General features: G+C 59.4%; 3 protein-coding genes across 3 annotated transcripts in view; 2 read left to right on the plus strand and 1 right to left on the minus strand.

Moving 5' to 3' along the window:
* TAF15 (TATA-box binding protein associated factor 15) overlaps positions 1–14,967 on the plus strand; it is a 504,826-nt gene that overhangs the window by 48,815 nt on the left and 441,044 nt on the right. The gene's annotated exons all lie outside the window — the stretch shown is intronic.
* GAS2L2 (growth arrest specific 2 like 2) lies at positions 1,076–5,831 on the plus strand. Its single transcript, XM_059487241.1, has 6 exons — positions 1,076–1,433; positions 2,029–2,270; positions 2,790–2,897; positions 3,446–3,542; positions 3,845–4,091; positions 4,257–5,831. The coding sequence occupies exons 1-6, from the start codon at positions 1,076–1,078 to the stop codon at positions 5,545–5,547; spliced, it is 2,343 nt and encodes a 780-aa protein (XP_059343224.1). The 3' UTR covers positions 5,548–5,831.
* RASL10B (RAS like family 10 member B) lies at positions 8,943–13,852 on the minus strand. The gene is made up of 3 exons (XM_059487152.1): positions 13,637–13,852; positions 10,975–11,099; positions 8,943–9,632 (listed from the first exon to the last, which is right to left on the minus strand). The coding sequence occupies exons 1-3, from the start codon at positions 13,850–13,852 to the stop codon at positions 9,362–9,364; spliced, it is 612 nt and encodes a 203-aa protein (XP_059343135.1). The 3' UTR covers positions 8,943–9,361.

Below are 14,967 nucleotides of genomic sequence, written 5' to 3' on the forward strand. Positions count from 1 at the left end.
TTTACTGTGTCCCATCAGTCTGGGGGAGCTGAACTCACACCCTGAGCCTTTCACCCACTCCCCTGGGTGCCCTGGGTGGAAATCCAGCTGCTCAAGGGTTCCTTTCTGCTGCTGGGCTCCCTGCCTGGGCACATCAGACTCCCCCAGCCTGCCTCACATTCCCCAGACAGAATAGTTGGGATTCCTGCATTCCCTGCCCCAAAGTGACCCCAGCGGGACACTGAGCTGCAGCGGCATCAGCAGCTGCTGCAGGGACAGGATGGGTCCCCCACCACAGCAAGGAGCCCCACAAAGCCCAGGAGAGGCTCTGCTTTGTCCCCGAGGTGTGAACACTGCCCTGGTAGATTTGTTTGGGTTTTGCAGAGGTACCTGGGTGCTGTGGCAGCTCTGCAAGGCCTGGCTTAGGGGGGGAGTGTCCCACATTCCCAGAGGTGCCCACTCTTTCCTTAAAGCCCCAATTCCTGGAGCCACTCCATCCCTGCAGGAGCTTTTCCCAAACTCCTCGCTGCTGTGGGCAATGGGGGAAGGAGTTTGGGAAGGAGCACAGAGCAGGGAAAGCCCAAAGGTGGGTGTGAAAATGAACCCTCCTCACCTTGAGGTCGCCCTGAAGATGCACCTTGTGGCCACCTCAGCTGTGGTGGGGGTGGGTGTAGGGGTTTTGGGAAGGCGGAAAATCCCCCTTGTGTGGTTGGGAGCAGCTGAGGAGCTGCTCTCTAACTCATTCCTGCCCTGGAGCCAGGACCTTTGTGGGGAAAACCCACCCCTGGCATGGCTGGGGAGGAGCAGGGCTGTGAGAGAGCAGCGGGTGCCGAAGGGTTAACAGGGAGTGTTTGCAGCCAGTCCCTGGTCACCAAGGAGAAGCCATCGGCACTTGGGAAGGAAACAAAACACCCAGCAGGGCGATTCCTCTCCCCAGCACCACTGCAGGGCTCGGGGCACCACCAGGACACTGCCACCACCCCGGGTGGCAGGGAGCAAGAGGCACCAGGTGAGTGTGGCTGCTGGGGAGGTGACAGGGACAGCACAGGGACAGCCATGTCCCCACCATCCTTCTCCCTCCCAGTCTTATGGCAGAATGTGGGGCACCTCGGGCACGGGGACACGCAGCATCCGTCCCTACCAGTCCAGCGGGCAGTACCTGTACGCCATGAAAGAGGACCTGGCAGAGTGGCTGAAGGAGCTCCATGGCCTTGACATCGAGGTGGGCACCTTCCTGGAGGTGCTGGAGACAGGGGCTGTGCTCTGCTGCCACGCCAACCACGTCACCCAGGTGGCAGGGGAGTTTGCCCAGGTGTGCCCCGAGGTGGCCAAGCACCTCCACCTGCCCTCTGCTGGTGTCACCTGCAACCTCACAGCACAGCCTGGCACCTTCCAGGCCAGGGACAACGTCTCCAACTTCATCCAGTGGTGCAGGAAGGAGATGGGGATCAAAGGTAGGATGCCAGGCCCCAGCTGTCCCGTGTCTCTGTGTTTTGCCATGTGTCCCCCAAACCCAGCGCCACCCCAGCATGGGACAGCTCTGTGTGCTGGCACCCCTGAGCTGGCATCCCTTGTGCAAGGTCCTCCAGGCTTGGCAGCAGCTTTGCAGGGCTGGAGTGTTTGCTTGGGTGTAAATACACACAGGAGGAATGGCAAAGGAAAGGGTGGATGGCACAGTGTGTCCCTGCCAGGCATGGCATGATCCCAGCCCTAAGGACAGCAGGAGAAGTCCTGGCTCTGAGCAAAGCATCTGTCACCCTGTCCTACCCCCATGAATGCCCAGAGAGGGGAGTGGCACAGACCAAGACATCCTCAGGGCTCTCAGACACGGAGTTTTGTGCCTTTGGGATGCCATGAAACAGCTGCAGATGCCCAAAAGGAAAAGCTCTTCCTCCTTTATCCCTTACCCCAACTCTTGTTGAACCCTGCCATATTCCTGGTAGGATGGCTCCAGTGAAGAGCACCCTTTGGGTGGGTTTTGCCTCCATCTGTGCCCCCCATCTGCTCTGTCCCCATCCCCACGTGGATGCCCTGCCCTGCCCTGCCCAGACGTGCTGATGTTCGAGACAGAGGACCTGGTGCTGAGGAAGAACGAGAAGAACTTTGTGCTGTGCCTGCTGGAGCTGGCCCGCCACGCCTCGCGCTTCGGGGTGCGCGCCCCGACCCTGGTGCAGATGGAGGAGGAGATCGAGGAGGAGCTCCGGCAGGAGATGGAACTGCCTCCCCCAGAGCCCAGCCTGCCACGGGCACCCAGGAGGGCACCACGGGACCTCCAGAACCTCGACCAGATGGTGCCAGGGGCAGGGGAGCATGGGGATGGATGGGGATGGATGGGGATGGATTGGATGGGGACAGATGGGGACGGGGATGGGGATGGGGACGGGGATGGGGACGGGGATGGGGATGGATGCAGGTAGGGATGGGCATGGATGGAGATGGAGATGGGCATGGAGATGGATGGAAATGGAAATGGAAATGGAAATGGATGGGAATGGGCATGGAGATGGATGGGGATAGGCATGGAAATGGATTAGGATGGCATGGGGATGGATGGGATGGGATGGGATGGGATGGGATGGGATGGGATGGGATGGGATGGGATGGGATGGGGATGATGGGGAGGAGCATGGAGATGGATGGGGATGGATGAGGATGGGCATGGGCATGGAGGTGGATAGGGATGGAGATGGATTGGATGGGCATGGAGATGGATGGGATGGAGATGAGGATGGGGATGGATGGGGATGGGCATGGTCACCCCAGGACCTTTCCCAGCAGCCCTGGTGAGGACCCATCCCTGCCACCCTCAGGTGCAGCACCTGGTGAGCCGCTGTACCTGCCCTGTGCAGTTCCCCATGATCAAGATCTCCGAAGGGAAATACCGCGTGGGGGACTCTGACAGCCTCATCTTTGTGCGGGTGAGTCTGCTCTATCCCTGCTCTTGGGGGAAAGGCATCAGGAATTCTGCTCTGCTGCCATGACCCCCTTTCCATAATCCCCCAAAAAGGGTCTGTGGGGGAGTTCTGATCACTATTCCCAAAGCAGGGGAGCTCAGCCCTGTCACAGATGTTGGTATGGATTTAACCACCCATTTGTGTGGGACAAGCCCTGACACCCCACAGAGCCACAGCCTGCTCCCGCCCAGCAATGGGAGCACTGGGATGCTCTGAATCCATCCCCAAGCACGGGCAGCGAACTCAGCACACCACGAAGGACAGGGATTTTCCAGAAGGATCCCTCACCCTCCTTGTGGTGACAAAATAAACCTGTCGGGATGGCCGCAGGAGCTGAGCCGGGGACGCAGCCGCCCTTTGGGACACCTGGTGGCACTTGGGGCCAGCCCAGAGCTGCCCTTTGGGACACCTGGTGGCACTTGGAGCCAGCCCCAGCTCTCGAAGCCCGGCCGGGGGTGGCACCCCAGGCTGCTGCCGCTGTCCCCTGGCACGGACATTCCCGATGTCCCCAGATCCTGCGGGAACACGTCATGGTGCGGGTCGGGGGCGGCTGGGACACGCTGGAGCATTACCTGGACAAGCACGACCCGTGTCGCTGCACCTCGCTCTGTGAGTCCCCGCGTCCCCAAACCCCGCGACTGGCTTTGGATGGGGCGTCTGTGGTCGGTTTCGATGCTTCTCGGAGGCTTTGGTACAGCCATGCCGAGAAATATCGGGTTTTGGGGACTTTCTTTGGTTTTGGTGGCCACTAGAGGTCATGGAAGACTTCAGGATGGAGCCGGACCCCCAAAGCCGCTTTGCAGGGAGCACAGGCACTCTCGGGGGCTGGATGCTGAGCCTCGGCTGGGTGCGCTTCCCCGCGGGTGGGTGCCTGGCACAGGGGCGCTGAGCCCCCCTCGCTGTCCCCACAGCTCACAAACAAGGCCGGAAGGGCCGGAGCCCGCAGCAGCAGGTGCAGCACGAGGTGCGGCTGTGCCCGGCCGCCCGCAGCCCCCAGCCCGCCCTGCTGCTCATCGGCCGCTCCCAGAGCCCCCTGCCCCCCGTGCCCTGGGGGGGCCGCGTCCCCCCTGACACCCCGTCCCCGGAGCGCTGGGGTCGCCAGACGGGGGCCAGCCCTCAAACGGAGCCGGCACAGCCCCGGAGGGTCCCCTCGGGCAGGTAAGTGATGCAGAGATGCTTCGTGCCCCAAACTGCCTGGATTCAGAGCAGGTTTTGGAGCATCTTTGGAATTTTTTCCCCTCTCCCGTCTGGAGGTGCCCAGCACCAGGCGGGACTGGGGGGATGCAGCAGCTCCCGGCCCCTCTCTGCGGTCTGTCCCTGCAGGATGCGGGAGCCACCCGCTGTCCCCTTGGGGAGGCAGCCGCCACCATCCCGCTCACCGGCCCGATCCGGCTCCCCTGGTCTCGGGGCTCGGGGCCGGGCACCCACCCCGTCCCGGCTGAGCGCCCCGAACGGCGCGGGGGTGCCCAGGGCATGGCAAGGGACCTGCCCGGGGACATCATCCAGCCTGGGGACAACCGGCCTGGGGACATCATCCATCCCGGGGACATCATCCACCCCTGTGGCACCGGCACGGGGCAGGCCCGCAGCTCCCAGCCCACGGACGGCACCGGCAGCTCCGAGGAGCGCCCAGCAAGGAGGAAAATCATCTGTGCCGGCTGCCAGGCCGCAGGGAACGGGGACAGCCACAGCCCGAGCCCCCAGTCCCCTCAAGGTCCGTGCCCCCAGTCCCCTCAAGGTCTGCGCCCCCTCCTCGCTCCGGGATGCTCCAGGAGACCCCCGGAGCCTGAAGAGCCCGCAGGAAGGGAGGCAGGGAGCCCTGGGCCGGGGCCGACAGCCTTCACCCCGGAATTGCTCCAGCCAAGCCCCGAAATTGGACAGCAGTGTTAAACCCCCCCTCAAAGCCAGCCCGGCCCCCCGGCCCCCCACCCCTCAGGGCCGTTCTGCAGGGGGGTGCAGGGTCTGCCATGCTGGGGACAGTCCCCAGGGGACAGGACAGAGCCACCCAGCCCCGAGCACAAGGACTGGGGGCACCCAGGGACCTCGAGGGGCACAGGATGGAGCCGGGGCAGCCTGTGGTGATGGCCCCGAGGGGTTCCGGGGGTGCTGTGGGCACACGCAGCCCCCCGGCTATGCCAGCGTGCTGGAGGAGCTGGCCCGCGGCCCGCAGCCCCTGCGGCCTGCGGGGATGTGGGGACAGGTCCCCAAAGCACCCTCAGGAGCTGCCCCGGAGCTCCCGGCCCCGGGGGAGGCAGGGGGGCCGGGGATGGGGGGCCAGACCCCATCTCCAGGGGAGGCAGGGGGGCCGGGGATGGGGGGCCAGACCCCCCGGGCCAGCACCGCCGCCAAGCCCCGGCGCTGCCTGAAGAAGCCCGAGCGGGTGCCCTCCATCTACAAGCTGAAGCTGCGGCCCAAGGTGCGGCCCCGGCGGGACCACAGGCCGGGCAAGCGCCCCTCGCGCATCCCCACCCCGTTGGGGCATCGGCCCCGGGGCCAGCGGCGACCCCCGGGCGCCCCCCGAGCCCCCCAGAGCGGCAGCGCCCGCCCCGAGCCCTCCCCGGGGGACAGCGGCACTTGGCTGAGCGAGGATGAGGAGGAGGAGTCGTGGGTCTGAGCCCAGCCCGAGGCACGGACAGACGGACGGACGGACAGAGCCCTCCCTGCAAGGGTGGGAGCGATGCTGCCGCGGAAGATGGAGCAGAACCATCCCCGGTGGGATTGCTCCCACACAACCCGGGGGGCTCCACCTCATTTTCACCGCCGCACCCATTCCTTCCCAATGGATTTATTTTCCTGGTAATCCTGCTAAGCAGGCACTTCTGTACTGGTTTGGGTGGAAAAATCCAGCCCCAAATTGGTGTTTTCTGCAGGGGGAAGGGTTTAGCTACACCTGGAGAGGGAACACCCCATCCTTGACACCCATAAAAAGCATCTCACACCTCAGTGCTCCCCATCTGCACCAGTGAGCCCCGTGTCTGACAGCTCCCAGAGCCTCCATGAGTGCTGGGGGCTCACAGGAGGGACCCTGTGGTGGCTGTGGTCCCCTCTCAGTGCTGGATGTCACCATAATTCTCCAAATTAGGGTCACAGCAGGCACTGCTGCACCCCGAGCCCCCAGCAATGCTGTTTGTGCAATAGAAATGTGCCAAAACTCCATTTCCACTTCTTTTCTGTGTGAGTGGATGGGGAGGGAGGATAATCCTGATGTGGGCACAGCAATCGTCCCCCTGAGAGCCCCACAATGCCCAGGAGAGTCTCATTTTCCACGAGGGGATGGAGCCAGCCCCACTTCCCTGCAGAGGAGCTGCAAACGTGAGCGCTGGCACTCGGGGAACACAAAACCTGCTGGCAAAAACACTCCTGAGGCCGGTACAGAACAAGGGGACAGACCTGATTTTTAATTCAATTTCAAAGAAGGAGGTGCAGGGCGTCACAGGCGGTGCAGACACCTCGGGAATCTCCAACAAGGAGTCCAGGGGGGAGAGGGAAGCCAAGTCCAGGCTTGGGATGCTCGGTGGGGCAGGAGGAGGAGGAGGAGGAGGAGAGGGGAGCATCCTTGGTGAACCCAGCATCACCCCCAGGAGCACAGGGCACAGAGCTGGCACTGCTCTGGGCACAGCAATGGGGACATCCCAGCTTGTGCCAGGCCCAGGCTGCTCTCAGCAGGACCAGGGGGGCGTTGGGTGAGTGGTAAATCTGTAGTAAGGTGTGAGTAGGGCCGCAGGGTGCTCGTGCTCCAATCCCTGTGCCTGGACAGCTGGGATCTCCCTGCCTGCACCACCCACCCCTTCCTGGGCTCTGGGGAGAGGAGCTCTGTGTAGCCCTCGTTCTTCCAGGAGCTGGGAAATGCTGCGGAAGCAGTGAGAGTTGTTGTTATTACTAATATAACTTCCTCTGTCTATAAAGTACAATAGAATATAACAATTATATTTATAACCTTTTTTTTTTTTCTTCTTTTTTTTTCTTCAAAATACTAAATAGATGCTATAAAAACCTGTAACTAATTGTGCTATAAACTGCAGGCTACAGGGTTATAACAAACAATGTATTGGCTTAGTCGTTGATATGTGTACGTGTGAGCACTTTAGAAATGCTTTATTATTAGCATTTACCAAGGAATCTCCTTCTCACATAATTTGGAGGGGTAAAGCTCTAGCCAGAGATCAATAAGTGGACTCAGATGTGTCAATAAATCCTGTCAGGATGAGCCTGGACAGGGAGCCAGGTTTGCCATGAAGGCGAGGGATGGTGACAAGAGCCACTGCCCTTCCTGGCTGAGATGGACTCGTGTCCCCCCGTTGCCTTTCCTAATTTTTTCCCTTTTTTTGTTTTAAATTTTGGAGCGAGGGGTTTGATTCCCCAAGCAGGGAGGGAGGAGCAGGATGCACCCCCAGCCCTGGCACAGGGATGGGGTGGTCAGAGGCACTGGAGCTCGGCTGGAGCTGCCTTTGATGGGAAGCAATTCCAAGAGCACAGTGGAGCTGTGCTGGACACCTGGCTGTGGTGGCAGAGGGGATGGGTGTCCTGTTCTGATGAACCCCTCCAGCTCCTTGTGGCAGCAGGAATCGCGGGGATGGATTTGCTGGAGGATGGATCAGATCAGATCCTGCCTCAGCAGGTGAGGATGGTGTTTCCCTGTGTCTCACAGGGACCAGACATGGAGAAACCACGACCCTCTCTGCCTCTTGCTCTGCCTCCACCACCCCATCACCATTTCCTAGCAGGGGCTGCCCTTTGCCAGCCCACCCTGCAGGGCAGCATGCAGGCGAGCTGCAGCTCTGGTGCCAACACAAACCAGAAGATTAAAAAATAATAATTCAGCAATTAAAAAAAAAATTAAAAAAATAAAACATGGGGGACTCACTTTGCTGTTAGGGATATGCAGAGAGAAAAAAAAAACAAAGCAGGAATTCAGCTGGAAGTGCTGCTCCAGCTCCCTGTTGCTGCCGAGGCAACATTCCCTGTGGGAAAACCCAGCCTGGTGGCACTGCCGGGGGCACAGGGGGGCACAGGGGGCACAGGGGGATGCCCACCTGCCCAGGACACCCCCGGGGCTGGGGTGCAAAGCTGGTCACCTGCTGAGCCCAGGAGCAGAGGTAGCAGAGGGGTGATCTGCCCCGCAAGGAGCGTTCCCAGGTTATTTGGTGCTCACAGCCTTCCTGTGCTGGGGCTGTGCTGGGGCACAGGGGGGCTCAGAGCCCTGGGAAGGCAGAACCCAGCTCCTGGGGGTGTCAGGAGCAGGATTAGGACTTCTTTTTCCCCCTTTTTTTGCTTTCATCCAGAAATTCCACCTGGAGATCTGACCTGACCAAACCAAAAGACAGCGCATGTAACCTGGCTTCTCTGCCCTCCATGGGGAGAAATCCCACAAGGGAAAAGCAGAACTCCTGTTTCCCCGTGCCCCAGGGACAGGACCACCCCCAGAACACTGGGATACAGGTGCTGGATAATTCCCTTCCAGGAGCAGGTGATGAGGCAGCACCAGGAGCTGCCCCTGTGCTGCCAGGGCAGGAACTGGCAAGGATGAAGTGACAGCCAAAAATTTGGGCACCTCCTCCACCCTCCAGTGCTGTGTACAACGCCCTGGGATGGCTTTGGCCTCAAGCTCTGCAGGCTCGCAGAGAGCTCAGGGCCGTCCCTCACCCCTCACTGTCCCCCTGCACCCCCTGTCCCCAAATGTCACCTCAGCAAGCCCAGAGGTGTCTCCAGCACAGCTCCCTCTGCCCGGGGAGCAGAACCATGCCCGAGTTTGGGGGGTACCTGGCAGGGGGGGCTCACAGGATGGTGCAGCAGAACCATCCCCAGGGTATGGGCAGCCCCTGGGCAGGGGTCCCTGGGCTCTCATGATGGTGCAGCAGAACCATCCCCAGGTTTGGGGTGTCCCTGGCAGGGGTATCCTCACATGATGGTGCAGCAAAACCATCCCCAAATTTTGGGCAGCCCCTGGGCAAGGGTCTCCTCACATGATGGTGCAGCAGAACTAGCCCAGGGTTTGGGGGGTCCCTGGGCTCACATGATGGTGCAGCAGAACCATCCCCAAATTTTGGGCAGGCCCTGGGCAGGGGTCTCCTCACATGATGATGCAGCAGAACCATCCCCAGGTTTGGGCGGCCCCCTGAAGGGTCCCTGGACAGGGGGCTGCTCACATGATGGTGCAGCAGAACCACCCCCAAATTTGGGCAGCCCCTGGCAGGGGTCTCCTCACATGATGGTGCAGCAGAACCATCCATAATTTTGGGCAGCCCCTGGACAGGTATCTCACAGGATGGTGCAGCAGAACCATCCCAGGGTTTGGGGGCTCCCTGGGCTCACATGATGGTGCAGCAGAACCATCCCCGATTTTGGGGGCTCCCTGGGCAGGGGTCTCCTCACATGATGGTGCAGCAGAACCATCCCCGATTTTGGGGGCTCCCTGGGCAGGGGTCTCCTCACATGATGGTGCAGCGGTTCCTGCGCAGCGCGCCCTGGAAGCGGATGGTGGTGTGGACGTGCTTGCAGCGGGCACAGCCCACGCTCTTGAGGAGCTCGCTGAAGAGCAGCAGGATGTGCCAGTTGTACTTGGCCGAGCACTCGATGTAGCCGCACTTCCACGTCTTCTTCACCAGGTTGGAGACGTTCCAGCGCGGGATGACCCGGCCCCGCTGCAGGTCCCGCTTGTTGCCCACGATGATGATGGGCGTCTCCGAGGTGCCGATGACCCTGGGGAGGGCGGGAGGTGAGGGAGGATGGCAGGGAGGGACACAGAGGGACAGACCACAGAGCTCAGCCCATCCCCAAAGGGCTCCTGGCTGTGCCTTGCCTTGTCCCCTTGTCCCTCTCCGTGTCCAGCCACCCCCCATGTGGGAATCTACAGAATCAGAGGGTTTTGGGAAAGCTGCAAGATGCAGGCTTTAGAGACAGCAGAACTGTGATTAGAGCTGAGCAGCAGCCATGAGATAGGTCAGCAGAAAAATTATTTAAACTGTAGAAAAGCCAGGACAAATAGAACAATGGTCTGTGTATTAAAGCTTGTCTAGAATAACTTTCTAAGCTATTTACATAAACTATTTATATAAACTTTTCTGGAAAGCTAAACTTTCCAGAAAAGTTTATCTAGCAAGATATTAGGCAGTTTGAAGCTTAATAATAGAGTTTTGTGCATTGTGTTTTAAAGCTTACAAGTAGGTCTTGTATTCAAAATAAGCAAGCATTGTTTAACCAAAGGTACGTGGATACGTGGATAGAACTACTGTCAATATGCTTTTGCTCTGTGTGATTGGTCAAAAAACTTATAAAGTAAATTGTAACGTTCTTAGTTTGCTGCTTGAGATGTGAGCTGATGGCATCTTCCCATTGTCATAATCACGTAACGAGGCTGATGCTGAAAAATCAAACAGCTCAAGGCACGTTCCCAGCAGCCCTGTCCCGTTGGTGATTTGTACAGAGACCCCAGCTGGTGACACCCCCATGGCACCTGCAGCTGCTCACCCAGGGCTCAGCCACAGGGGACACCTGCCTGGCACGTGAATGCACAAATCAACAGCCAGAATCAAAGCCAGATCCCAGCCAGGCTCCTCAGAGCTCTGCCAACCTTAACCCTGTTTCTTCTCTCTTGGAGTAAGAGTGAGAGGTGTGGATGTGAAGTGAAGTGAAGTGAAGTGAAGTGAAGTGAAGTGAAGTGAAGTGAAGTGAAGTGAAGTGAAGTGGTGTTGGATGTGCTGCTGGTGTGGAATCTCATTGAGGGCAGCTAATCCTCTTTTCCTGGGAATTCTGTCAGGAATGAGGCAGGGATTTGCTCAGAGCCTTTGCTGGGCGTTTTGCAGCTCATTTTTGGGGCTGACAGCAGAGAATCCTCCCTGGGTTCCATGGAGCAGCTGTGCCAGGAATGGTAGCAGAGAATCCTGGCTTCAGAGGAGCCTGCCTGGGCTCCTGCTCCTCTCTTGGTGTTGGGGCTCCCATCCCTGCCAAAGGGGCTTTGTGCCACTCTGGTGTCTCCTCTCTGATGCCAGGATGTGCCCCCTGGTGCAGAACTCCCTTGCCACCACCCCAGAGCCATCCGTACCTCGTTTCCAGGATCTGCTGGCGGATGGTTTTGATGTACTCGAAGCTGTCAAAGCAGCAGATGTCATAGACCAGGATGTAGGCATGGACACTCCGGAGCCCCCTGCAGCACACGTCTGCCCACTCCTGCAGGGGCACACAGGGGTCAGTCCTGGCTCTGGGCCTGGGGGATGCTCTGCCCTGCCCTGTTCTGGGGGCTGCACATTGCCCCAGCACCCATCCCTGCCCTGACCCATCTGTGTGTGCCCCACAGCTCTGCAGCCATGTCCCCTCTCCAGAGATCCCTTATTCCCCCTGCCAATCCAGGGGAGAGGTAACAGGATTTATCAGACCCAATTCCACTCCTGAGGGAGGATTGCAGCCTAATTCCAGCCCAGAGCTGAGCTGGGAGTGGGGCTGGATGCAGCCCCCTACACTGGGAGTAAAAGCTTCATCCTCCAGAGCTGCTAATTAGCTGTGCTAATTAGTGATGCACCCTGGTTTTTGGGGCAGGGCGGGTGAGGAGGATGCTGAGCCCCATCTGAGGGTGATGCAGCAGCAGCTCTGTGGGTCAGAGGGGGAAGGTGACAGCAGCTCTGTCTGGAGGGGACATGGGGACAGGAGAGGAGCAGAGGCAGCTCAGGAACTGAGTCTGTGAGAGCAAAATGTGGATCCAGGGCAGAGGCAGGCAGGGGTGGCCTCTCTACAGCCAAAATCTGGAGCTGGAAGAAATTAATGCTGTTAAGAAACCCTTGGGTTTCTGGGAACAACCGGATTTTTTTTTTTTTTTTCATGCCATGAGCGAAAATCTGCCTCACTTCAGGCACTTTCCCATCTCAGATGGGACTGGGAATGGCAGCCCCTGCAGGCAGCACTGCAAAACCCTCCTGGGGTGCCTCTGGAGAGGAGAAAGACTCTCCAGGGAGGAAAGGCATCACTTGTCCCTGAGCAAACCCCTCCAGAGCCATGAATCAGCCCTTCCTGAGTTTATATAATGAGGTGGGGAAGGGCAGTTTTGGGATTGGGTTGATCTCTGTCACAGGGGGCACAAGGAGCTGGCAGGGGGACACAGCCCCTCCCTGCCCACCCAGGGGAGATGCTGGGGAGACCCTGGGGCTCAGAGATGCAGGAGGATGGAGCAGCAGCCTCGGGGCTCCTCTGAGCCCTGATACACCAGGGAGACAAGGGACTGCAGCTATTTCACCGTGCTGGGGGCAGCTCTGCCCTGTCAGGGTGGTTTTCCTCAGCAGTGCAGATCTCCTGGGATGTTTGAGTGTTGCACTGCAGGAGCAGCATGTCAGAGAGGCACTGGCTCCTGCTCCCCTTGCAGGGCAGCACTGCAGGGATGCTGCTCCTGGCACGGAGCTGAGTCCAGGATGTTTCCCTGCAGACAGAGCTTTATCCCTCTCCTTTCCCCTCAGAGCCACCCCTCTGATCACCCTCTGTTCCCTGGAAACCTCCATCTGCTCCCACTGGCACCTCCTCTGGGGTGCAGCAAGGCAGGGAGTTAATGGAGTGTGTGAGCATTGGCTGCTGTGTCAATAAATTACCCTTTGCTATTTCGGGCTCTTTCTCACGCTGACCTTTCCTTCCCTGTGCTCACCCATTAATTTTTAAACCTTCTCCTCGCCCCTGGAGTGCTCATTTCACCTCCTGCCTGACGGTACAGGTGCTCTTAGAGCACTACATGGCCCCTGTGACCCTGGCCCTGCTGGGGACAGGGACACTGTGACTAATTGAGGTGGCCCCACTGGTGGCACTGCAGCCACAGCTGGGAACCTGCAGCTCCTTTCCCCACAGTGGTGACACAACCTGTGCCCCTGGGGCTATGGCATGAGCTTAACATCCTATATTCCCCACTAAATCCATCCAGAAGTTGTTGGCACTGGTGGCAATGCTTTCCAACCCCGTACTGCTTTTTGGGGGGTTGGGAAGCACCTGAGGGGGTAGAGGGGGAGCTGGTGGGTTCAGAGCCCCAGAACAAGCCCAGACAATGCTGGAGGGGACAATGGCCTCTCCCAGGAGGGGACAAGCTCTGCCTGCCTTGGGCAGTGGGTGCATCAGGGCTCCAGGAACCCCTGGTGTCACCCACATGTTCTGCTGTTGGCTCAGACACTGGGTCAGCCATAGTGGGGTATCTAATCCGAGTTTGGGCCCTGGCTTTCGTGGAGTTCAATTAATCATTGTTCTAAGATCTTCCTTGGTGGGGAGGCCTTGTTGGCATCTTGGGCTTGTGACAGCTCAGTTGCTTTTTAACCTTAGCTGCTTGGATAGCATGTGAGCACTCTTTATGCCGTTATAAGGTTAATTTGTGTCTCCTGTATGACCACAGGATTTACCAACCCTAGATTTGCTACGGCTCAGTCAAGGACTGGATCCCAGTGCTCCAGGACCCCAGGTGGATCCCAGCTGTGAGCAATGCCAGAGCCACATCCTTGGAGTGGGATGCCACCTCTCTTGTGTTTGCTGCCGCCAAACTTTAGGACACACTTTATCCTGAACCTGCTCAGCAGGATCCATGAGGACACAACCCATCCTTTAGCAACCAAACCTTGACACGGAGAGAGAGAAACATCCCCCAGAAAGGCAGAGCCGCAACCCCACAGATTCCAACAGCAAAACCCCGCCACAGGGGGGATCACCCAGACCCGCAGAGGTGGAGGCGCCCTCGGGTGCCGCCGTACCTGCAGGGTGTTGACAGGGAAGGCGGTGATGGGGGGAAAGTCCATGATCTGCAGGTCGTGCACGTGGCCGTTCATGACCACGGCGGGCAGGTAGACGCGGCGGGCCGTGGTGGGCACGCACACCTCGCTGAACTCGTTGTACAGGAACTGCCGGACTATGGCGCTCTTGCCCACGCCCTGCGCTCCCAGCACGGCGATCTTGAAGGTTGCCACCATCCCGCCGCGCTCCGGCCCCGGTGCTGCCCCCGCGGTGCCGAGGCTGCATATTCCCGGGCAGGGGGCCTCAGCCCCATTCAGGATGCATTGCCCCGCCGGGGCTCCCCGTCACTGCAAGGCCAAGGAGAAGCTGGTCAGCTCTCAGAGACCTCTCTGGGTGTTTATTGCAGCAGGAGCTGGCAATGTACCCAGGGGCTTTGGCGCTGCAGGACCTCAGGGTCCCCTTGGAGCGTCCCGCCCCAGCAGCCAAGGAGAGGCAGGATTCCAGGATTTATTCCAGGAATAGAGTGGACTTTATTCCAGGAAGGTTCTCACAGGCACATTCAGCCCTTTAAGCTCCACAACAAGGAAAGCCTCTGTCTTTGCTCAGGGTCCCAGTCTGTGCGGGGCCACTGTCACCAGCTGTCCCTTCCCGGTGCTGTCCCAAGCCGGGAATCCATCTTCCCTGGGTTTGGACAGCTGGAATTGCCTTTTGCGGGCGGGGGGACATCGCTGAGCGCCTGCGAGCGACAGCTTGAGCGTTTCCTCTCTGCCTTGGAGCGGCTGGGCAATTAACTTGATGGGAACTCATTTAGCAGCCAGCTGACAGGGTGAGCCCGGAGCCACCGCTGTGCTGAGGCCGGGGCAGGGCCCACGTTTAGGGGGACACGGGGGGATAACCCACACACAGGGACGTGGGAGCTGAGCCTGAGGAGCGCAAACACCGCTGGCATCAGGAGCTGTGATGGGGACAACATGGGCGAGGGATGGGTCCCACTCTCACTGGCTCTCATCCCTAGGAAGCAGCTTGTGCTTTATCCCAAAGTGTGGATGCTCTGACCAATTTCTGATGCTCTGGCCCATTTTCCCTGCACCATCCCCAAAGCGCAGGGCAGCAGCGGAAAGTGTCAGGTTCAAACACCCTGTTGTGGCTGTTTGATGGAGATTATTTACCCCAGGGGGAGCCTGGGCACAGCGTTCCCATTGCCGGGTTCTGGAGTGGCCGAGCTCCCCGGGATCCCTTCCCTGGGCCGTGGCTCACACCACCCTCACCTTTCTCACGCCAGGACCAAGGACCATGTCCCCCCGTGCTGCTGGCACTGTTCCCCCGGGGTACTGTCTCTGTCCCCGGGGTG

Source organism: Ammospiza nelsoni, chromosome 21 (genome assembly GCF_027579445.1).
Source record: "Ammospiza nelsoni isolate bAmmNel1 chromosome 21, bAmmNel1.pri, whole genome shotgun sequence".
Taxonomy (NCBI): Eukaryota; Metazoa; Chordata; class Aves; order Passeriformes; family Passerellidae; genus Ammospiza; species Ammospiza nelsoni.